The 21,522-nt window shown below is 39.7% G+C and overlaps 1 protein-coding gene across 2 annotated transcripts in view; it reads left to right on the plus strand.

Annotated features, from left to right (window-relative positions):
• Positions 1–615: 615 nt before the first annotated feature.
• Positions 616–21,522, plus strand: part of LOC131229781 (uncharacterized) — a 38,657-nt gene continuing 17,750 nt past the window's right edge. Inside the window, exons 1-7 of one of the 2 annotated variants that reach the window (XM_058225796.1) lie at positions 616–1,065; positions 15,133–15,319; positions 16,700–16,833; positions 17,262–17,374; positions 17,486–17,609; positions 19,514–19,663; positions 19,805–19,960. In XM_058225796.1, the coding sequence (XP_058081779.1) occupies positions 667–1,065; positions 15,133–15,319; positions 16,700–16,833; positions 17,262–17,374; positions 17,486–17,609; positions 19,514–19,663; positions 19,805–19,960 (1,263 nt within the window). In that variant the 5' untranslated portion in view covers positions 616–666. The remainder of the gene's footprint in view (positions 1,066–15,132; positions 15,320–16,699; positions 16,834–17,261; positions 17,375–17,485; positions 17,610–19,513; positions 19,664–19,804; positions 19,961–21,522) is intronic. The other variant, XM_058225795.1, reaches the window with a different exon arrangement.

The following is a 21,522-nucleotide window of genomic DNA, read 5'->3' on the forward strand; positions in this document are numbered from 1 at the left end:
CCCAAGAATCAGATATTCAGATAAGGGGGGCTTTTGGCGCTTGGTATTAGATAGGATTGGAATTGCATTTGATCCTGCTCAAATTTCGTTTGAAAAGGATTGGAAAAGTTATGATTAAGTGGGATAGAATTGCATTTGGTCCCACGTGGGATTCCATGGATTTCAAAATCCAATACACATGTAGGCTCCACATTGATACATGTGTTCTATTTGTACCGTCTATCCATATATGCCCTTTACACGTAACATTACAAGTGGCCTTTGATCTGTTATGAATTCGATTCGTTGGTTATATTTCTATGGCCGATCAAATGATATTTTTATTAATATATTGTTTCCCTTTATCCCAAACATGGGGAAAGAATGGCCAAAATATCTTGATATTTCCAAAGACCAATCATTTTACAATAAGTGTTAATCCCATCTAATGGGGTTTCATGCCATTTAATCCTGCGGACCAAACAGGCTCTAAATGAGCTTATTTTTCTTGCTAAAGATGCATCTGCACTGTATACATACGTTAAGACGGTTTGATTTGACTATTTATATGCCACGTATTCAATTTCTAAGTGCATGCGTATCATCCATTCCATTCTGCCAGAGTACCGAATTATTTTCCTGGTAGAAAAAAGCTCGCCTCTTTCACACGCTCCCGATTCTAACGAGATGGAGAAAAAAACACCCTCCTTTTTGCTTTTACCCCTCCTCTTCTTCTCCTCATCTCTAATCGCACTCGCACAAGCAGCCCACTTCCCTTACTCTTTCAAATCCACCCCTCGTTTCCTCGCAAATTACGCAAATGCAAATCGCAAAACCCCCTACTCGAAAGTTCTTCAATACGAGACCCACTACTTCACACAACAGCTCGATCACTTCAGCTTCTCGAATCTCCCCACCTTCGAACAGAGATTCCTCATCAACAGCGTCCATTGGAGTGGACCCGATCGGACGGCCCCGATCTTCTTTTACTGCGGGAATGAAGGAGATATCGAGTGGTTTGCTGAGAACACGGGTTTCGTTTGGGAGATCGCGCCTCGATTCGGGGCCATGGTTATATTCGCCGAAGTAAGCACTTCGAAAATTACTGTATTTTCTCCCTTTCTTTTGGGGATTTTTTTGGGATTTTGTGTGTATACGAAATTACAAAAATATCCTTTTTTTGGTAAAGTTTACTACTTCTAACGAAGTCGTAAATTACCAAAACGATTTTCACCGCATAATTCATTAAAAAAATACTTATTTTACAAAAGACCAAAATCCATGAAGTAATTCTTGAGGGATAAAAAGACCAAAATACCCTTTTTGTATGTGTGTGTGTGTGTTTTTTTTTTGAGTCGGGCCCATGTTGTGCTGACTCCTTGCTTGTGGACCTCATCTGGGCTTGGCTCTTTTTATCGTGGATTGGCTGGGCTTGTACGTCGGTCCTTAGGTCATGCTTCAGCCCAGCTAACGTATCCAGACCACACATCACTCGTGGATGGTCTAGATTTTGATCCAACATGTGATGCATCGTGCACAGTGTGACAGTCGATTGGAATGTTGGGCCATTGTGATGTGTGGTCTGGATGCATCGCTAGCCTGGTTGAAGAGGTACTGGAACGATTGTATAACCACTGACCAATAACTTACTTTTCAAAAGTCAGTATAATTTATAGGCAAGAGTAACCAGAGAGTTCATTTGGACCAGTTTGGATACCACCCAATAAGTGACTTTTTAACATGTATCAAGTTAATGAGTTATTTTTTTTAAAAAAAACTTAAGTTAGTTTGATAAGCACCGTTATAAAAGTAACTAATGTGATAAAAGTTAATTATCCAATTATTTTTTGTCTTTTCAACTTTTAACTTTTCTACTTATTTCTCTCTCTCTCTCTCTCTCTCTCTCTCTATGTAATGGATGGTCCATATCAAAGGAGGCCCACATGATGGGCGGACCATATCAAAGGTGGGGCCCACATGATCGAGGGTCCACATTAAAGGTGGGCCCCACATATGGATGACCCACATCAAAGTGAGCCCACATAATGGATTGTCTGGATCAAAGGTAGGTTCCTGATGATAAGTGGCCCACATCCAAAGCGGGCCCCATATGATAGACGACCCACATTGAAGGTTGGGCCCACACGATGGACGGTCCATATCAAAGGTGGGCTCCACATGAGGAGTGGTGGATATGGAAGGTGGCCCCACGTGATGGACAATAGCATTAAAGGTGGGCCCCACATAATGGACAGTCCACATCAAAGGTCGACCCCTAATGATGAATGGCCCAGATCCAAGGTGGGCCCTGCATGATCGACAACTCGCGTTGAAGGTGGGGCCCACACGATGGATGGTCCACACCAAAGGTGGGCTCCATAGACATTAAGTGGGCCCACATGATGGACAATTTATTTTGATGGCGGGCCCTAAATGATGGATGACCTGCATAAAGGTGGGCCCCATATAATGCACAGGCCACATTAAAGGTGCCGATTATGAATGGCCCCCATCCAAGGTGGGCCCCACACAATGGACAGTGGTCCACATCAAAGGTGGGCTCCACATGATGGGCGTTGGATATTAAAGGTGTGCCCGACATGATAGGTGACCCATATCAAGGTGGGCCCCGCATGATAGATGACCCATATCAAGGTGGGCCCCACATGAGGACAGTCCACATGGAAGGTCAACACCTAATGATGAATGACCCACATCCAAGGTAGTCCCAATTGATGGATGGTCCACTTCGAAGTTAGGCCATACATGGTGGGCGGGCCAAATTAAAGGCGGGCCCGCATGATGAATGGCCCACATCCAAGGTGTGTCCCACATGATGTATGACCCACATCCAAGGTGGGCCTAGCAAGGTGGATGGTCCACGTTGAAGGGAGGCCCCACACCTTGGATAGTTCACATTGAAGACAGGAGCAAGGTGGGCCCAATATAATGAACACTCCACATCAAAGGTTGGGCCCACGTGATGGACGATGTATATTAAGGGTGGACCGAACATACTTTAGGGATAAGTACTTAGGCGATGTTGGAAACCAAACATACACATCTACTTTTTGGTTGATAAGTATGTTGTTTACCAAAGGTACTTATCTACCGAATAAGTAGAAACCAAGTTAAGTTACTTGAGGCAATGTGTGGGGTCTACCTTACAATCCAAATGCCCTTATGGTTTGTAAGAATTTTCAGCTATGGTCCATCCAAAAAGTGGGCCACCCATTGGATGATCTTGATCAATGGTCATATGTGCATCATTGTATATATGGCTTCTAGATTGATTCCTTTATTCTAATATGTTATGATGTTATTGCCTAAGAGTTGCAAATCTGCCTTAGGATTTTTGCACTATGTAATTTAATCATGCTTTCTTGCATCTAGTGACATTCTTGGATGAGATGCTTTAGTGGGATTTGCACCTTCATTCTTTTTTAAGGTAGTCGTATGAAGAACACAGAATTATGCCAAAGGGGATGAGGATGCTCGAATGTAGCATGAGAGTCTGACCAGTAACCTGCTATGAGGATCATGCAAAGAATTGCTATAATTTGGAAAGAGGGTGAAGAAGATATTACTTGCACTTAGCGTAATCTGAAGAGTACAAATGATAACTTGAATTTTTTTAACAAGTAGAATTAGATGCCAATGACTAAAGAAGGGAAAATATTTCGAGGAGATACTGATTTTAAAATATGTATTATGATTTAGCTCATGGGAGTAGGACAACCATTCGCTAGAAGACTATTCCAGTAGGGCAACCTTATATGACTCCAAAGTAAGAAGGTGGATTAAATGATCAGAGTTACAGAAAGAAGACTGTAACTAGACAAACTATGAACAACCTCATGCTAACAGTCCCAATATACAGTCAGGTAAACTAGTCATTTAAATCAACTGTAAATTATGTTTTCAGCTTATTCTGTCAAACCCAGTTTTCTGATACAAAAGATCCCACGAAGGGCAACTGTAGAGCATACTAATCAGGACGTCGGAATAAGACTTAATGATAATCATAATAATAGAAAGTAGACAACAAGCCATGATAACAATGTAGTCGTAAAATCAAATTTATCTATCAATAAGAACCCTAATTAGTTATTAACAGAAAAACTTACTTAGAAATACATAAATAACACATAGCTTTGATGAAAAACACAAGACCAACAAGAGCAATTATACAGCCATAACACATAAGGGATTTAAATCTTCATTCAAATGTTTTTGTTCATACAATGGGCTACGACAGCTACATTACTCAAACAAGGAATTACACAACTCTCACCCAAGAATTACTTTGCCAAACTAAAGCGAGGATGTTTCCTTTTATAGATGGAGGAACTCGGATTTTACAATGTTTCGGGTCTGCTACTATGCTCAACAGATAAGGATCCAGATTTTATAGCATTTTAATTCCGTTACAATGCTCTACTGATACTATACTGACACGCAAAAGACAAACTGCTATAGTGTTATACAGTGATATTATTTATTGATTGTATAGCCATGGGACTTTGTACCTTGATGTCGGGCTGTCTTGATCAGTTGTTGGACTCTGAAGAGAGAGGGTTGCCATTAGAGTCTAAGTCGTTTCCTATGCCGACTCATGGGGAGTCTGGTTCTTCATCTACCCCATCTTCACTTCCATTATGTTCTAGGAAGGTGACCAGCCGTTCGATAAATTGAGCATTCAGGGACTGTTGGGGGTTGGCAAATGGGTGTTTGAGAACTTTGCTGGGGACAGAGGCAAAATGGACATTGTTGAGGTGCAGCATGTTGCTCAGGAAGACATTAAACATGCCTCGATTGTTTTGATGATGTCGAGAGAGATTGAATGACTTCCATACTTGAATCTCTGATTGGGCATCAGTGAGTGCATATTTTTCGTTAGGAGTGGTGACAAAATCTCTGGAAATATGAAAGAAATCAACACATATCTGCTATGATGAGTTGTTAGGAGATTTTCCCCATTCGTGCAAAGGGCGGAACCATTGCAACCACTTCAAGGTGTTCACTTAGGAATCCGAAAGAGGGTGGTGTCGCAGTTGTACCTGGAAAATATATGCAGATAACTGGGGAGCATCGAAGATGACAACCATAGTATGGGCCTAAAAAAGGTTGTAAAGAACACACAAGGCTTCCTTGGGGAGATGGTATAAGTTTCTGAAAGATACGAGAGTGAATAAAGGGTTTTTAGGGTGAGGGATCCTATCAATGATAGGATTGTTTCGGTAGAGATGTATTTCCAGGAAACTTTGGAAATTGTGAGAGCTTCTGCGGGCGAAGAGGAGGTGGCCAATAGAGTCTATGACTTCCTATGGAAGCTGAGGGATACGCTCAATGGGATAGACAGATAGTCGAGTGGGAATGTGGACAAGAGTCTGGTCAAGAGTCGGTTGGCGGGGGAGGAAATCCGCTAGAGTGTTCGTCTTTCCTTTGATATGCTTGACTGTGAATGTCCACTGGGAAAACCATTCTGCCCATCTGAGGAGTTGGGAATGGGGTAACATTTTCTATTTAAACTATAGCATCTTTGGAAAAGAAGACATGTCCATTTCAACCTAGAAATGGTGGCTAATAAGGTGGAACTGGAATTTGGAAATGGCTTTTTTGACGGTAAGTATTTCTTTAAAAGTGGAATGATAATGCTGTTCTGTTTGGGAGAAGGTTCCACTTTTGTATCCACATAGCTTCTGCTGGCCATTTATCTCTAAAGAGGGCTGAACCCCAATAGAGATCACTGGCATCTGTTTGCAGGATTCGAGTATCGAAAGTACTTGGGATATGCAGTGGGGGTAGATGGGTGAGGTGAGCTCTTTTAAGGAATCTGACTGCTTCTGTACGCTCGGTTGTCCATGGAGGAGGTTGTTTCTTTAGTTGTTGGGAAAGAAGGCTGCGGTGGTGAGCGATATGGGGAATGAAGTTTGATACATAGTTGATGATTCCAAAAAATTGCTCAATCTGTTTGCAGCTTGTCAGCGTGTCTGGAAACTGATGCAGGTGTTCTATAATATGAGACTATGATTGATAATGTCACAATCCTTGTGAGAGTTTCATGCCCAGAAACTCAATGGTATCGGTGTAGAGAACTATCTTCTTTGGAGAAAGCACGATACCATGGTGTTGTACAAGCCGATAGAATTTGTGGAGCAACTGAATATGAGCATCAACAGTCTTAGAGAAAAGGGGTATGTCATCAATGTAGATGAGAGCATTCTACAATATCAGCTGAAAAATTCGAATCGTTGCCTTTTCAAATACACAGGGAGCAGTTTTTAAGCCGAAAGGGAGGACCGTCCACTGATAACATGCATCAGGGATTGTGAACGCGGTTTTGTGCCAATCTTCTGAATAGATGCCAAGTTGCCAAAATTTTGCTTTAAGATCAAAATTTGAAAAAATATGAGCATTAGAAAGTTGTTGATGTAAAGATGATTTATGAGGGATTGGGAACTTGTCATTAGCAAGGAAAGCATTGAGAGACTGGTAGATGATGACAACTCTCAATTTTCCTTGGGCTTGCTTTGCTCGTTTGTGGACATAAAATGCCTGACAAGCCCACTGAGAGCTAGTGGGTTTAATAAGTACCTAGGCCAACAATTCAACAATTTCTGAATGAGCCAGTTGGGACATAATTTGGTGACATTCCTGGATGATGGCTTGCCAAACTGTAGCAATTACTGTAGATAAGTATTGATTACCATTGTAATCCAGTACTGTAGAATACAACTGTTATGTTGGTAGCATTGTAGAAAATAGTGTCATTGTATGACACTATAGCAGTTTGTTTTTTGCATGTCATTGTAGTGTCAGTAGAGTACTGTAGCGGAACTAAAATGTTGTAAAATCCAGATCATTATCCGCTGGACACTATAGCAGATCCGAAATGTTGTAAAATCTTGTTTCATCCATCTATAAAAGGGGACATCCTCTCTTTATCCTGATAGAGTAAGTTCTGGCCGAGAGTTTTGTGGCTCCTTGTTTGAGTAATGTAGCTATTGTAGTCCATTATGTGGACACAATGTTTGAATGAAGATTTGAATCCCTTATGTGTCTTGGTTGTATAATCGCTCCTGTTCGTCTGGAGTTTTTCTTGATAATTTTTTTGTGCATAGTTGGTATTATAGCCATGTGCTCTTTGTGAGTTTGTTTCTCTGCCAATAACTAATTAGGCTTCTTATTGGTAGATGATATTGATTTTATGCCCGTATTGTTATTATGGCTTATAGTGTCTACCTTCTACTATTATTATGCCTAGTAAGTCTTATTTCGGCACCCTAATTAGCATGCTCTACAGTTGCCCTTCGTGGGATCCTTTGTAACAGAAAACTGAGTTTGACAGAGTAAGCTAAAAGTATAGTTTACAGTTAATTTAGATGATCAATTTACTTGACTGTATGGTAGGACTATTGGCACGAGGCCATTCATAAACTGTCTGGTTACAATTTTTTTTTTTTCCGTAACTCTAATCATTTAATCCACCTTACTTTGGAGTGTTATAAGGTTGTCCTGCTGGATTAGTTTTCCAACAAATGGTTGTCCTACTCCCATGAGCTAAATCACAATACAGATTTTAAAATCGGTATCTCATCAACATGTTTTCCCTTTAGTCATTAGCATTTGATTTTACTCGTTCAAAAATTCATGGCTTCATCCCTTCTAGGTATCCTTGAACCATATCAACCTTCTATTTCTTCCATTCATTCTACCTCTTCTTCTAAATTAGAATATTTATATGAAATAGAATACCAGTATTCAAAGTCCAAAATTCCCATCACCGATTATCTAGTTGTAAATCTGTACCATGTTTATGTAAACCCTAAAGGTTCTCTGGCCAAGAAAACCAATAAAAACTCATTTCTTCCAAGCCCTCTTGTCCTCTAAAAGAATATGTGATGTCATCCAAATTTGATCAACATCTGATCCATGCTGGACCCAAGGAATCCTTTGTTTCTTTAGATTTGCCTGCACATCTCCATTCCCAGTGGCTTGATGGCTTTACTCATCTTCATCTTAGAGCGATCAAAATCACTCTCACTTTCCATGGATGTCATGACATGGAAATAACAAGTAATCTAACTCTTCTAGACATTCAGTTCCTCAAGTACAATCAAGTTGTCATTGGTACTCTTCAGATTACGCTAAATGTAGACATCATCTTCTTCACCCTCCTTCCAAATTATAGCATTTCTTTCCGTGATCCCCACTTCTTTGATGCACTTAAGGCTCAAGTCCAAATCCTTGGAGCCGACATGCAAGAGGGAGCAACCGCAACTACTCTTCATTATCAGATGGCTTTCCGACTTCAAATTCATGCTATCAACTTGCCAATCAATGGCCTCAGTCAATCCCAAGCTGCCTTGCTCCTCAAGGTAGAAGAAACATGAGTTCCTCATTGCACATTTGTGCCCAAACAACTCAATAATGAGCAACTCAAGTCATTCTTCCTTCAAAATGGATCACTGCCTATGAGCAACATTAGTCTACATCCCGGGTACTGCATAATACTGAACCCACTTTCGTCCGAAGACAAGATGACAATGTTAAAGCCTGATTTTCATCCCAAACAATTGAAGAACATGTCTTCCCTACGACCTTGCTAGAATAAAATTTGGATGAACCACTTGGTCCAGTCCCAACAAGTGTTTATTATACAAATCTTCTCAGGCAACAAGGCAAACATATCTCATGGGATGTGTGTGATTGTGATGAATGCTAGGAAGATCGGTTTGATGATTCCCACAACTCTTCAAAGCAGAAGCCCTCCTTTCAGCAACAACTTAAACAATGATATGAAGCAGGAGACCCTGAAGTTGGCCTCCCAGGGGAACCTTCTGGAAATTTGATTTTTATGTGTTTTATCCTAGAAATAAGTCTTCTCCAACATCTCCATCCCGTTGCCATCCACCTACACCAATTAAACCTCCACCACCTAATCCTGCCTTAGCTCCATACTACTGAAAAACCATCTCTCATCTCACTACCAAACCACCTTGCTCTCCACCTACTCCCATGATTCCTATTCCCCAAATACCTAAAGTTTGCATGATGGAATCCTCAACACCATCTGTCTCATTCCCTTCACCTGAAGACTTTGAATACCTGCAAGCATGAGAAGCACATACTTGGAAAATCAAAACCCTAGTTGACAAACAAATCTCCATAATTGAAGCTGCTTTACATTGGCAAGCAAATAATAGTGTCAAGCAGAATCTAGCTCTTCAGCAGCTCTTAGCAAATCAGAAGCATTTGCTGACTAACCCAAGAAGCACATAACCGTACAATTCTTATTGACATGCTTCAGGCTAAACTTGATCAGCTCCATAATGAGCTTATGCAGATCGTCACCACTGTTAGAGATTGGAAGATTGCTCGCACAAAAGGAAGTTGAGAAGAAGTCACTTAAAAACTAGCTCAAGTCGGTGATGCCCCCTCAGATCACCCACCTCCAAATCATCTCCGAGATTTTCCTCCTTTTACCTCTACTTCATTACCATATGTCCCACACTATCAACATCAACCTCTCAAAGAATCACCTACAACCTCTAACCCTTTAAAAGACCCGATCCCTGCAACCTTCCAAACCTACCTTCAACAACAAAAAGCCTCATTATCCTCTACCTCCAGATCTAACCGCTCTAAAAGACATCCTAACTCACCCAAACCGTCTATACCAAAATCTCCTCCCCTTGCATTTCTCATAGAACAACCCAATGCCCCTTCCAATCCTAACCTATTCGTCATTCCCACAACCGACCAAGACCTTAACCCAATCCCTTCCTTTCTCCAAACCCTTACACTTCAACCTTTAAAAACCCTCTCAATCTCCGAAAATTCCTCCTTTGAAGATGTCTCCGCCACTTTCACTTCATCCCTGTTCTCATTCAGTGTTCGAAATATTGGTATCGCGTTACGTATTGCATCCTTGGGATACAGATATGTATCGGTTATCACATGGGATATATCGTTTGTATCGGGTAATTTATTGCACTTTTTGGGAAACATGGGGAAACATTGGGAAAATGGTTGAATTTTTCAATAAAACTTCAGGGATTGTTAAAAAAGACCTTAATACATACTCTTAAATTATAACATTTCAAAAAAAGTGCACATAATAGGTTTCCTTTGTATATGGTCCTAAGTTATGCGTTGTTTGACTGAACTAATGCAACTATATTCAAATTGAATGCATACCATTTAGAGTGAATGTGACGATCATTTCATCAAACACTCCTAAATACTTCAAAATTAGTTTCAATTGATAGTTGGTTGAAGGGAAATTTCGAAAAAACTAATATTTGAATAATTATTTTATTAATTTTTAATTAAAAATGATTTTTATTTTCTAAAACTTGACAAGGACTTGACAAATCAGTAAATCAGCCCTCATACATGCTTGATTTCATATTTGGAGTGCAACATTGCAAGCAATTAGGGAGAAATTTAGAAAATTTTGAATTTTATCCATTTTTTCCCAAATCGGACCACCGGCATTCAAAATTTGAAATTAGAGGCTATGTGATGATCATTTAAATACTCCTCAATACTATGAAATTAGTCTTAATTGACAGCTAGTTAAAAGAAATTTTTGATAAAAACATGGAGAACATGAAGAACCAATGGATATCGAAATCAAAGCTCCAACTCCATGATTTTTCATGCAAAACATGAAGAACCAATGTATTTGTAACCATTTGACAATGATTTAACATATTTCAACAAAAAAGGATAAAAATTTGAAAATGCTTACCAGATCGAACATATCGGATATATCGACACTACTCGTGTGTTTCGTATTGTACGAGTGGGATACAAGATATATCGTGGGATATATCGGCCGATATCGTCGATATTTAAAACACTGGTCTCATTCCACTTGGCCAACCACCCAGTTGATTTCTTCATGCATGTAAAAGCCAATCCTCAACCGACTGCACATTGGGCATCTGACGATGCACACTTAACGATTGAAGATCCCCCGCGCTAGACTCCCACCCGAGTCAATTACATGGAAACAATTGATAGAAAGCATCTCTTTAATCTTGACGACATCCTTCCATCTCAATGGCATTGCTGTATTTTTTAGATGTATTCCTAGTGTAGTGCTGAGCTACATACTCCAAAGACAGCCATTGCTCACACCATTCGGAAGTTTGTTGATCGTCTTACTGGATGTCTCAGAGACTAGTGGAAATTCTTGGAGAATATCGACAACTTCAAGCTCTCCAGATGCAATCCATCGATACTTTTATGGGCATTCTCTTTGGTGAATTCATAGGATTTCTAGATACATAGAAACAGCTTGAACAGAGTTCCTCCAAGCCAAGTTATGTTCCTTTAATAAAAAGGATCTGGAAAGACATTATAATGCCTAGTCTAAGAGATTTTCTATCCTAAACGACATCAATGATTCAAACCTCAAGCAGAAGTGAATTCTCTCCTCGAACCTTTGGGAGATGAGACCTTAAAGCTTCTCAACTTGATAGGCCACGATCTCCAACAGATATCCTTCGGCTTGATCCATCAGTTCAGCATCCAAGCAATAGAAAAACTTTGCAACCAGCATAAGTTCATGAAACATATGCAACGCCTGGGAAAATGTCTCGGTTCAGCATATGATCGACCTGATCTTTTGATCAAATGTAAAGATGACTGCAACTATGAATGCCATATGAAAAAGAAGCATCATTTCAAGAAATTTAGTAAACCTTTGGCTTGTCGTATTCCTTCCACTAGGCGGAAAAGATGCAAGTTCTTCAAGAAGAAACAATTCTGGCCAAATTCGATTGACAGATGCTTCCTTTGTGGCAAACGAGGACATTCCTCTAAAAATTGTCACAACCGTTCAAAGAAATGCAATATGGGCAAAGGACACTGAGTTCTCCGATATTGAATTCGTCTTTTCAGTCACTGATGACTTTTATCCTGATGCAATTCTTGTCCTCCAATAGGAATCCTGTTCAGTTTCCAGCAGTTAAGATGAATCCTTTGAAGTTTCTAAATTTCTTCTGACCATCTTTCCTGAAGCCTTTCCAATACTTTAACCAATCCCTCTTATCCATGTGCATATCCTTCTTGAACCATATAGCCAACCTATCCTTGCTATAGCCCTTCTCGATACCGGTGCCTCTGCCTCCCTTCTTAATCCCAAACTCCTCCTTCCTCCTGCTATGTGGCAATCGCATATCCAAGCCTTTCGTGCTGCAGATGGAAAGACTTTCCACACCTCTCAAATCAGCCGCACCATTACCCTTAAACTCTTTCCTCATCTCAAAGACTATCATAAATTCCTAGCCTCCAATCTTACCCAGAAAAGACTTCATCATCGGGTTTGACATTCTCCATCAGCTTCACAACATGCGGTGGACTCCCCATAACCTGGTCCATAAACAAGTTACCTTACCCTGGTCTTCCATTACCAACCTTTACTATCTCCTACCTTCCCTTGAAGATATCAGATGGAAACTCATCGCAGACTGCTGCTCAGACTCTCATGTTGCATTCAAGCATCCTCTTCCCCTCTAGCATAATTCCGAGTTCTTCATATGACTACCTTTTAAAAAGAATGAACATGCAAATCCCACTAAAGCATCTCATCTAGGAATGTCACCAGAGCATCTCCAACTGGCTCATCCAGAAGTTGCTGAATTTTGGCCCAAGGACTTATTGAACCCACGACCTCTCAGTGGGCTTGTCAGGTATTTTATGTCAACAAACGAGTAGGGCAAGCCCGAGGAAAATTGAGAGTTATCATCAACTACCAACCACTCAATGCTTTCCTTGCTGATGACAAGTTCACAACCCCTCATAGATCATCTTTGTTTCAGTAGCTTTCTAATGCTCATATATATATATATATATATATATATATATATATACATATTTCAAAATTTGAGCTTAAAAACTGCTCCCTATGTATTTGAAAGGCAACGATTCGAATTTTTCAGCTGATACTGCAGAATGCTCTCATCTACATTGATGACATACTCGTCTTCTTTGAAACTATTGATGCTCATATTCAGTTGCTTCATAAATTCTATCAGCTTGTACAACACCATGGTATCATACTTTCTCCGAAGAAGATGGTTCTCTGAACTGATACCATTGAGTTTTTGGGCATGAAATTCTCATAAGGACAGTATCAACCACAACCTCATGTTGCAGAACACCTGCATCAGTTTCCAGACATGCTGACAAGTAGCCAATAGATTGAGCACTTTTTTGAAATCATCAACTATTTATCAGACTTCATTCCCCATATTGCTCACCATCGATGCCTTCTTCCTGACTACTAAAGAAATAACCTCCTCCGTGGATGACCAAGCATACAGAAACAATCAAATTCCTCAAAGCTCACCTCACCCATTTACCCCAATTGCAGATTCCGAGTCCTTCCAGTACCTGAATCTTGTAAACAGATGCCAGTGCCCCTCTTTGGGGCTCATCCCTCTTTGAAGACATAAATGGCTAGCGGAAGTTATGTGGATAAAAATGTGAAATCTTTTCCCAAGTTGAACAACATTATCATTCCACTTTTAAACAAATACTTGCTATTAATTTTTTTTTTTTTAATTAAAAACCCATTTCCAAATTCAAGTTCCACCTTATTAACCACCATTTCTAGGTTGAAATGGTCATGTCTTCTTTTCCGAAGATGTTGCAGTTTAAACAGAAATTGTTGCCCATCCCCAGTTCCTTAGATGGGCATAATGGTTTTCCTAGTGGACATTCACAGTCAAAGCATATCAAAGAAAAGACGAACGCTCTAGTGGATTTCCTCTCCCGCCATCCGCCCCCTTACCAGGCTCTTGTCCACATTCCCACTCCACTAGGTGTCTATCCCATCGAGCGTATCCCTAAGCTTTCACAGTAAGTCACAAACTCCATTGGCCACCTCTTCGCTCGCAAAAGCTCTCACAATTTCCAAAGGTTCCTGGAAATACATCTTTGCTGAAACAATCCTGTCTTTGATAGGATCCGTCACCCCGACTACCCTTACCTCTCTCCCATATACTTCAGAAACCTATACCATCTCCCCAAGGAAGCCCTGTGTGTTCTTTACTCCCTTTTTGAGGCCCATACTATGGCCGTCATCTTCGATGCTCCCTAGTTATCTGCATGCCTTTTCCTGGTGCAACTGGGACACTGTCCTCTTTTGGATTCCCAACCGAACACCTCGAAGTGGTTGCAATGGTTTTGGCACGAATGGGAAAATTTCCTCACATCTCATCATTGCAGATATTTGTTGATTTCTTTTCATATTTGCAAAGATTTTGTCCCCATTCCTGACGGAAACTATGCACCTGCTGATGCCCAATCAAAGATTCAAGTATGACAGTCCTTCAATCTCGCTTGACATCATCAAACAACCAAGGCATGTTTTCTGTCTTCTTGAGTAACATATTGCGCCTCGACAACGTCCTTTTTGCCTCTGTACCCGACGAAGTTCTTGAACACCCATTTGCCAACCCCCAACGGTCCCTAAATGCCCATTTTATTGAACGACTAGTCACCTTCCTAGAACATCATGGAAATGAAGCTGAGGTAGATGAACAACCAAACTCCCCATGGGTCGGCATAGGGAGCGACTTAGACTCTGATGGCAACCCTCTCTTCAGAGTCCAACGACTAATCAAGACAGCCCAGCATCAAGGCACAAAGACCCATGGGCCTTGCAGTGGTACATGATATCCTGAAACAAATAAACAATGAAAATGGTAACCTATCATCATGACAAATGTAAGAAAGATTAGATAAATGAGAATAAAACATCTAACTACTTTTAATGGAGAAATGATCACATACGGCTCATCATGAGGATCACATGGTGCGAAAATCAGGCCAATCCACTCACTGAGCAGGACGTAACATAAAAATCAATGGACAGCCGATAGTATTATGACCCACCCAATGTATGGATCAGCCTGATTTTCGTACTCAGTGACTGTCGTGGTGTGGCCTGCCTTTCGCATGGATTTGATGTTCTATACATGGCACATTGGTGGGAAGGAAAATGCACGGATGCGAAAATTCACATACAGCTGCTGATGCAATCATCTCTCTCTCTCTCTCTCTATTGTTATTTTTATTGTATTATCATCAATGTTTTTACTCTGATTTCCTACATATTTTGATTATTTGCAGCATCGTTACTATGGGAAATCCATGCCCTATGGCGGCAAGGATGCAGCTTACAAAAATGCTGATTCATTATCTCATCTTACAACCGAGCAAGCGATTGCAGACTTTGGGACATTGCTTACTGACCTGAAAAGAAATTTGTCAGCTGAGCATTGCCCCGTTGTGTTATTTGGTGGCTCATATGGTGGAAGTAAGACAGTCTGAATCCTGTCCTGCTGTATTCTTTCCAATATATATATATATATATATATATATTGGGTTTTGTTTTTCTTGAGTTAATTTACATATGTGACGCCTCCTTTTTATACATAACACCGCTTTATTCAGCTTTTTGTAACAGAACAATACCAAGTAGGGAGGAATTATTGGGTCCTGTTTCAGTCTGCTGACTTTTGCTGACCTGCAGGATTCTGTCATTTGGGAACATAGATTGATGACCAGAACTGTTGATTTGATAATCCCTACTCTGGATGGTGGTGAATCAAGAAGTTCCCAGAATGGTGGATTAAACCCTTCAATCAATGGCCTATAATTTGATGGTTAAGGAGATATACAATAACTGGTCAAATTCATCAATAACTCCAGCGTTCAAAGGTTTGGAGCTTTCTAATCTGGGTATTTTTGGGGAATCCACAATGCAAAGTAAGGCCCATCAGGTCAAAGGACTTGATCACCAAACCATTGTCAGCAAAAAACTTGCATGTCAGCAAATATATGTTCACTGTCTGTTGTACTAAATACTAAAGGCTGCATTTGGTTGCAATAAATATCATTCAATTTTATGATTATTCAGTCTAATTTGGTACAGAGTATCATGAAGTTTCATATATTTGGTGCAACCAAATGCACCCAAAAGTATATATATTGCCTTCTTTTTATTCATCACCCTGTCAACTTCCAATGTGCTTTGTTACTTTATGTTTTCTTGATGAGCATTAACGATGCTATGGTCCTTGATAGAGTGGAATGGCAGTACTGGATTTGTGTAGCTGACCTCAATTAGTTGGGATAAGGCTTATGTCTGTTTGGTTGCCACTTAAAAATGAATTCATCTCATTTACTTAATCAAAATCATGTATTAGAGGCATGGTATTAACAAAATGGTTATGTTACGGCTGTAACGGCCTTTACATAATGGTAACGGTGGTACCCATTACGTGATACGGGGCTGTAACGCCAAAATGGCCTAGACCGGCCTGTAATGGCCGTAACGGACTGATATGGAGCAGATAAAATTTTTTTCCTTAGATTTTTTTTTTCCTGACCGTTATTGTAACGGCCATTAGGCTGTCCATTATTGCCACTGTTACCGTTATTGAATAACTTGATTAGAGGTCGTGACTTTTGGCTGTCATGGTTATTTTTAATCCTTACCAAAAAGAAATATGATCTCTAATAAATAATTACCGTTAACTGAAACAAGATGAAGTCATTCTTAGACATCTCTACCAAATAAGTTCTTGGGTAATGATGATTATGATAAACTGCAAACATATTGGAGCTCAACATCATGTTCTTTTGATATAAAAGAGTGGTTAACTTTTTCTTTTTCTTTTGGGTGCTGATATAGTGTTGGCTGCATGGATGAGGCTGAAGTATCCACATATTGCCATTGGCGCACTCGCTTCTTCAGCACCCATTCTACAATTTGAAAATATTGTGCCATATGAAACATTTTATGACATCGTCTCCAACGATTTCAGAGTCAGTTTTTACCTTCCCAAACTGGCAATTTTCTTTTGTAATATATCTTTGATGAGCTTTTCTGTGCCCACATGCACCTCTACATGTGTCACATGTGCCAACCTGGCATGTCCTTGGGACATCCCAGCCAAGCATCAAGTAGGCCTGGTTGTCTACATGAGCTCACTAAAATCAGGCCATCCAACTCATAATGGAGGATACACATGTAGACTGTTTTTGCCAGTGATCCACATTCAACATTTGTGTGGCCTATCCGATGATTCTACCAAGTTGATCTTGGGCCAGGACATCAACAGAGAGGAACCCACCTGATGCATGCATTGGATATCCCAAACATACCCCAGGTTTGTATGTGCAGCGATGTGGGCTCATCAAGACCTGTCTTTCCTATTCCGAGTCACCCACCATCTCTTCTTCTCTATTCGCAGCGTGAAACTGAGAGCTGCTTTCAAGCCATAAAAGAGTCTTGGGATGCATTAGAAACTCAAGGTCAGAATGATGGAGGTCTGATACATCTGAGCAGAAAATTCCACCTTTGCCAGTAAGAGACTCCTGTGTTTCTACAAAATCTCATCATTCAAATGTCTCATTTCATCTTAGTTTCTTCTTCTTCTTCTTCTTCTTCTTTTTAAATGTTTGAAAAAACCGGCAGGAATTTGAATAAGACACAAGAACTTTCGGACTGGTTGAGCTCTGCTTATAGTTTTTTGGCAATGGTAGATTATCCATATCCTTCCAGCTTTATGATGCCTTTGCCTGCATACCCAATAAAAGAGGTGAGCTCGGACACGAAGGCTTCTATTATTGTCTGTACCTGCATGTGTTCCTGGTTTTTCTTTGAAACAGGGAAAGTAGGTGCCTAGAACTTGTTTACAACATGTAGGAAGCTACTGAGGATGGACACGCAACCAACCAAAATTTCACCTACAGAGTTTACTAATGGGCATGTCTTGTTAATTTAGTCATTTCCTCCATGTGTAAGCTTATGTGATACAGGACAGTGAAATTAATATGGGTTGAATCCAACTAGCATACACTAACAGGAACAGGAACTTTTCTCGATAAATACAATGCGAGCTTTATCTCGGTATCCAACATCGGACTTAAAATTGTTACACAAAACTAGGCGATCTCTCTGGTGTTGAGGGGTCTATCTGGAGGTGGATTTTTTCTCTCATTGTATCTGCCATCTTAGTTTCTTGCATGTCGGTTTAGAACTTTGACAAGGGATCAATGATCTCAAGGGATCTTATCTGGAGGTTGATCTTATCTACCATCTTTGTTTCTTGCATGTCAGTTTAGAACTTCCAAGCAACAAACTCATATTTGTATGCATTTTTTTTATTTTTTATTTTAATTAACATCCCTCTCATGGTTACGGGGTATTTTCTAAATTTTATCCTGATTGGTTTTCTCCACAATTTCAGTAGTATCTTGTGTTTATTGACCGCCCAAAAGAATCATCATCAAGTTTTAAAAAATGGTGATATGACCCCTAACAGTCAATTGGTGTTATCATTTTATAACAGTAACAGCCATTTTAAATGGACAAATGAGGAAAAATGAAAAAGGTCTGGCCAATGGAAAAATAATGCTTGTTTCTTGCTGGAAAATAGCCTTATAACCCATAATGTAACACCGTTATACTCAAGAAGTAGAAACATCTTGTTTGAATTGCAGCCAATTACTCCATCTTATAATTGCTGTAACTGAGAAAATAATGGGCTGTTATTTGAAAAAAAAAAATGGCCACTATTTAACGTGTATTTTCTTTACCTAACGTAACATAAAAGTCACAGTTCCCATTACAATGGCTATTACGACATGACATTTTTTAAACCTTGATTATCATATGTTCATGAAAAATTGAGAATTTTGTTAGTAGTGCCTAAAGATTCATGCAGTCCAAAGTGGGACTGCAGCAGATCTTTGTACAAAGTTTTTTTTTTTTTTTCTGCCTGCCATTGGATGTACTTCCTATCTTCAACAAAACAGGAAATATATGAACCTCGTTAATACATGAGCAATCTCTTCTATCCCAATTGCAATTAAAAGGAAAGTTTCACTAGTACTCACCACTCTTAGCTCGTTAGTCTTATCTTCATGGAACTTTCAACTGAATTGTAAACTGATTGAAACTTTCAATTCTCATAAACTTCCGACTATCTTGAAAGATGATGGATTGAAGTATTCCATGTAAAATAATCTAGAAAGGTATGTGAAATGAACAAATTACCCTGTAAATGTGAGAATTAGCCCGAAGCTGCATGTGGATAAGTTCAATTGGCTGCGAAGACTGGTGGAGACGCATCCTTATCCAACTCCTTGTTGTTCCAGATTAGCCATCTTTTTTCCTAGTGGGCCATTCCCTGGCGACTCAGTATCAATTTCTTCTGCACATCGTCTTCTTATGATGGTTTTCTTCAATCCATCATCAAAGGAGACTGTATTGAAATAGTTACATCCATTGTTTCAGTTCTATTTTTATTCTAACATTTTTTTCTATGGATAATTCAAGTCATGGGGTAATCAGTGACCTTAGACATACATGTGAATGTTCTAGCAATGGTTAAGAGACTGATTCCTGTGTGTCCCTTTACATCATTGATTTACAATCGTAAGCTACAATAAGTCAATGTGATGGCTTCTGCAGTTCATTATTTTTCTTCTGTTTTCCTAGGTATGTAGTAAGATTGACAGCTATCCGAATGGGACTGATGTTCTAGAGCGTATATTTGCGGGAGTAAGCATCTATTATAATTATACTGGAGATGTCAAATGCTTTGACCTGGGAGATGATCCTCATGGTATGAGTGGTTGGGATTGGCAGGTATGTGAGTCGAACAGAACATTGGAATATTCAATTCTGAAATGTTAGCACATCCTAGAAAGTCCATGTTGAAATCATCTTAGAAATTGTATTGAATCCAATTTGACTTTTTGATTTTTTGTCTATGATTTGATATGATAGGCTTGCACTGAGATGGTCATGCCAATGTCCAGTAGCAAAGAGAACAGCATGTTTCCAACATATGAGTTTGATTATCCTTCTTATCAAGAGCAATGCTTACAGAGCTATGGTGTCAAGCCAAGGCCTCGATGGATAACCACTGAATTCGGCGGTCATGTAAGAAGCAACACATACATTTTTATCTATACTGTTTGATTTCATCTGAAAAAATCTATCATAATTCTTTATTTCCGTTATTCTTCTTGTCAGCGAGGTTGCTTCTGTGTAACCTAGATTCGGTGGATAATCTATTTTCTATTTGATGTGGTAGTTGGTTATGTAAGAAATATGACCCATTTCACAAAAGTGGGGTGTATGCCCAATCCAGCAAAACTGTAGATTGACACCATCTGTCAGTGATGCATTCTATTCATCTGGTGTGCACCATAATACAATAAGCCATGCAGCAGTACCTTGAATAGACTCTATCAGATGATCCTGGTGATCCAAGTGGTTGCTTGGAAGTCAGTTGTTCACATTTAACAAGGAAATTAGAGGATTGTATTCATGATGCGGGAGGCGTAGACTCACAAGAGTTTCAACACAAGGTCATGGGTTCAAGCATCCATTGTGGTGAAATCCCACTGTGGGGTGAGTGGGGGTTTGCACCGAGTTTCCCTGAAACTGCAGTAATCCTCTTGCTGTTGTTGATTTTCTCTATGATTCTAACCATATCTTGACAGTACTATCACCAGCTAATCCTCTTTTCTTCCACTCTTTTTCTCTCCCTGATCACCAGAAATTATTACTGATACCACAACAAAGAGTGGGGATGTTGGGAAGAGAGATGCAATATGTGGACACTAGTTATTTCATCGCTAATATTGTTGCTTCCTGTAGTTTTCACCTATCCTGTCTCTTCTCTGAATCCCTTGTACAGCTGCCTGTTTGGTAGCAGCTAACGGCGGACTTCTCTGTCTTTGCAAGCAAATGGTTGCATTCTTTTTTTACATCTTAAAATAAACAAGAATGGCCATATTATTTTACTTGCTCCATGTAATCAATAGTCTATACCTTTCTCAAGTCATCATCATCATCTAAGCCTTATACCAACTAATTGGGGTTGGCTACACAAATTGTGTTTCATTACTTCACACTATCAAGGACCATATCCTCATTTAAGCCACAGGTCATCAAATCTTTTCTTACTACCTCCATTGTCATCCTTTTTGGCCTTCCCCTTGCCCTTTTAGATCCTTCAACTTGAACCAACTCACTCCTAACTGGTGCAATTCTTGATCTCCATTGCATGTTGTCAAGCCATGCAAGTCTACTTTCCCTCATCACCTATTGGTGAAACTCCTAAATTAGTGCATTCATTTCTAATTCTATCCTTCCTCATCTTGCCACTCATCTATCTCAACATCCTCATTTCAGCTACACTCATCCTACGAACATGTTGTTCCTTGACTGCCCAACATTCTGCTCGTAAAATATTGCTAGTCTTAAACTCCTGAGGCACATTCCACTTCATCTGCCCAGTTCTAGTTCAATGAGCAACATCCTTTTCAGTCTCTCCATTCTTCTGAATTATCAACCTAAGACATTGAAGATGGTCATTCTTGGGTACTTGGTCAGCATTGTTAGTTAATTCCTCATTTCCACTCCTGTTACTAATATGTATGATGTTTGCTTCTAAAGAAGTAAGGGAAGAAAGAAAGAATTTGTAAATTTGTATA

This window comes from Magnolia sinica, chromosome 16 (assembly GCF_029962835.1).
Source record: "Magnolia sinica isolate HGM2019 chromosome 16, MsV1, whole genome shotgun sequence".
Classification (NCBI taxonomy): domain Eukaryota; kingdom Viridiplantae; phylum Streptophyta; class Magnoliopsida; order Magnoliales; family Magnoliaceae; genus Magnolia; species Magnolia sinica.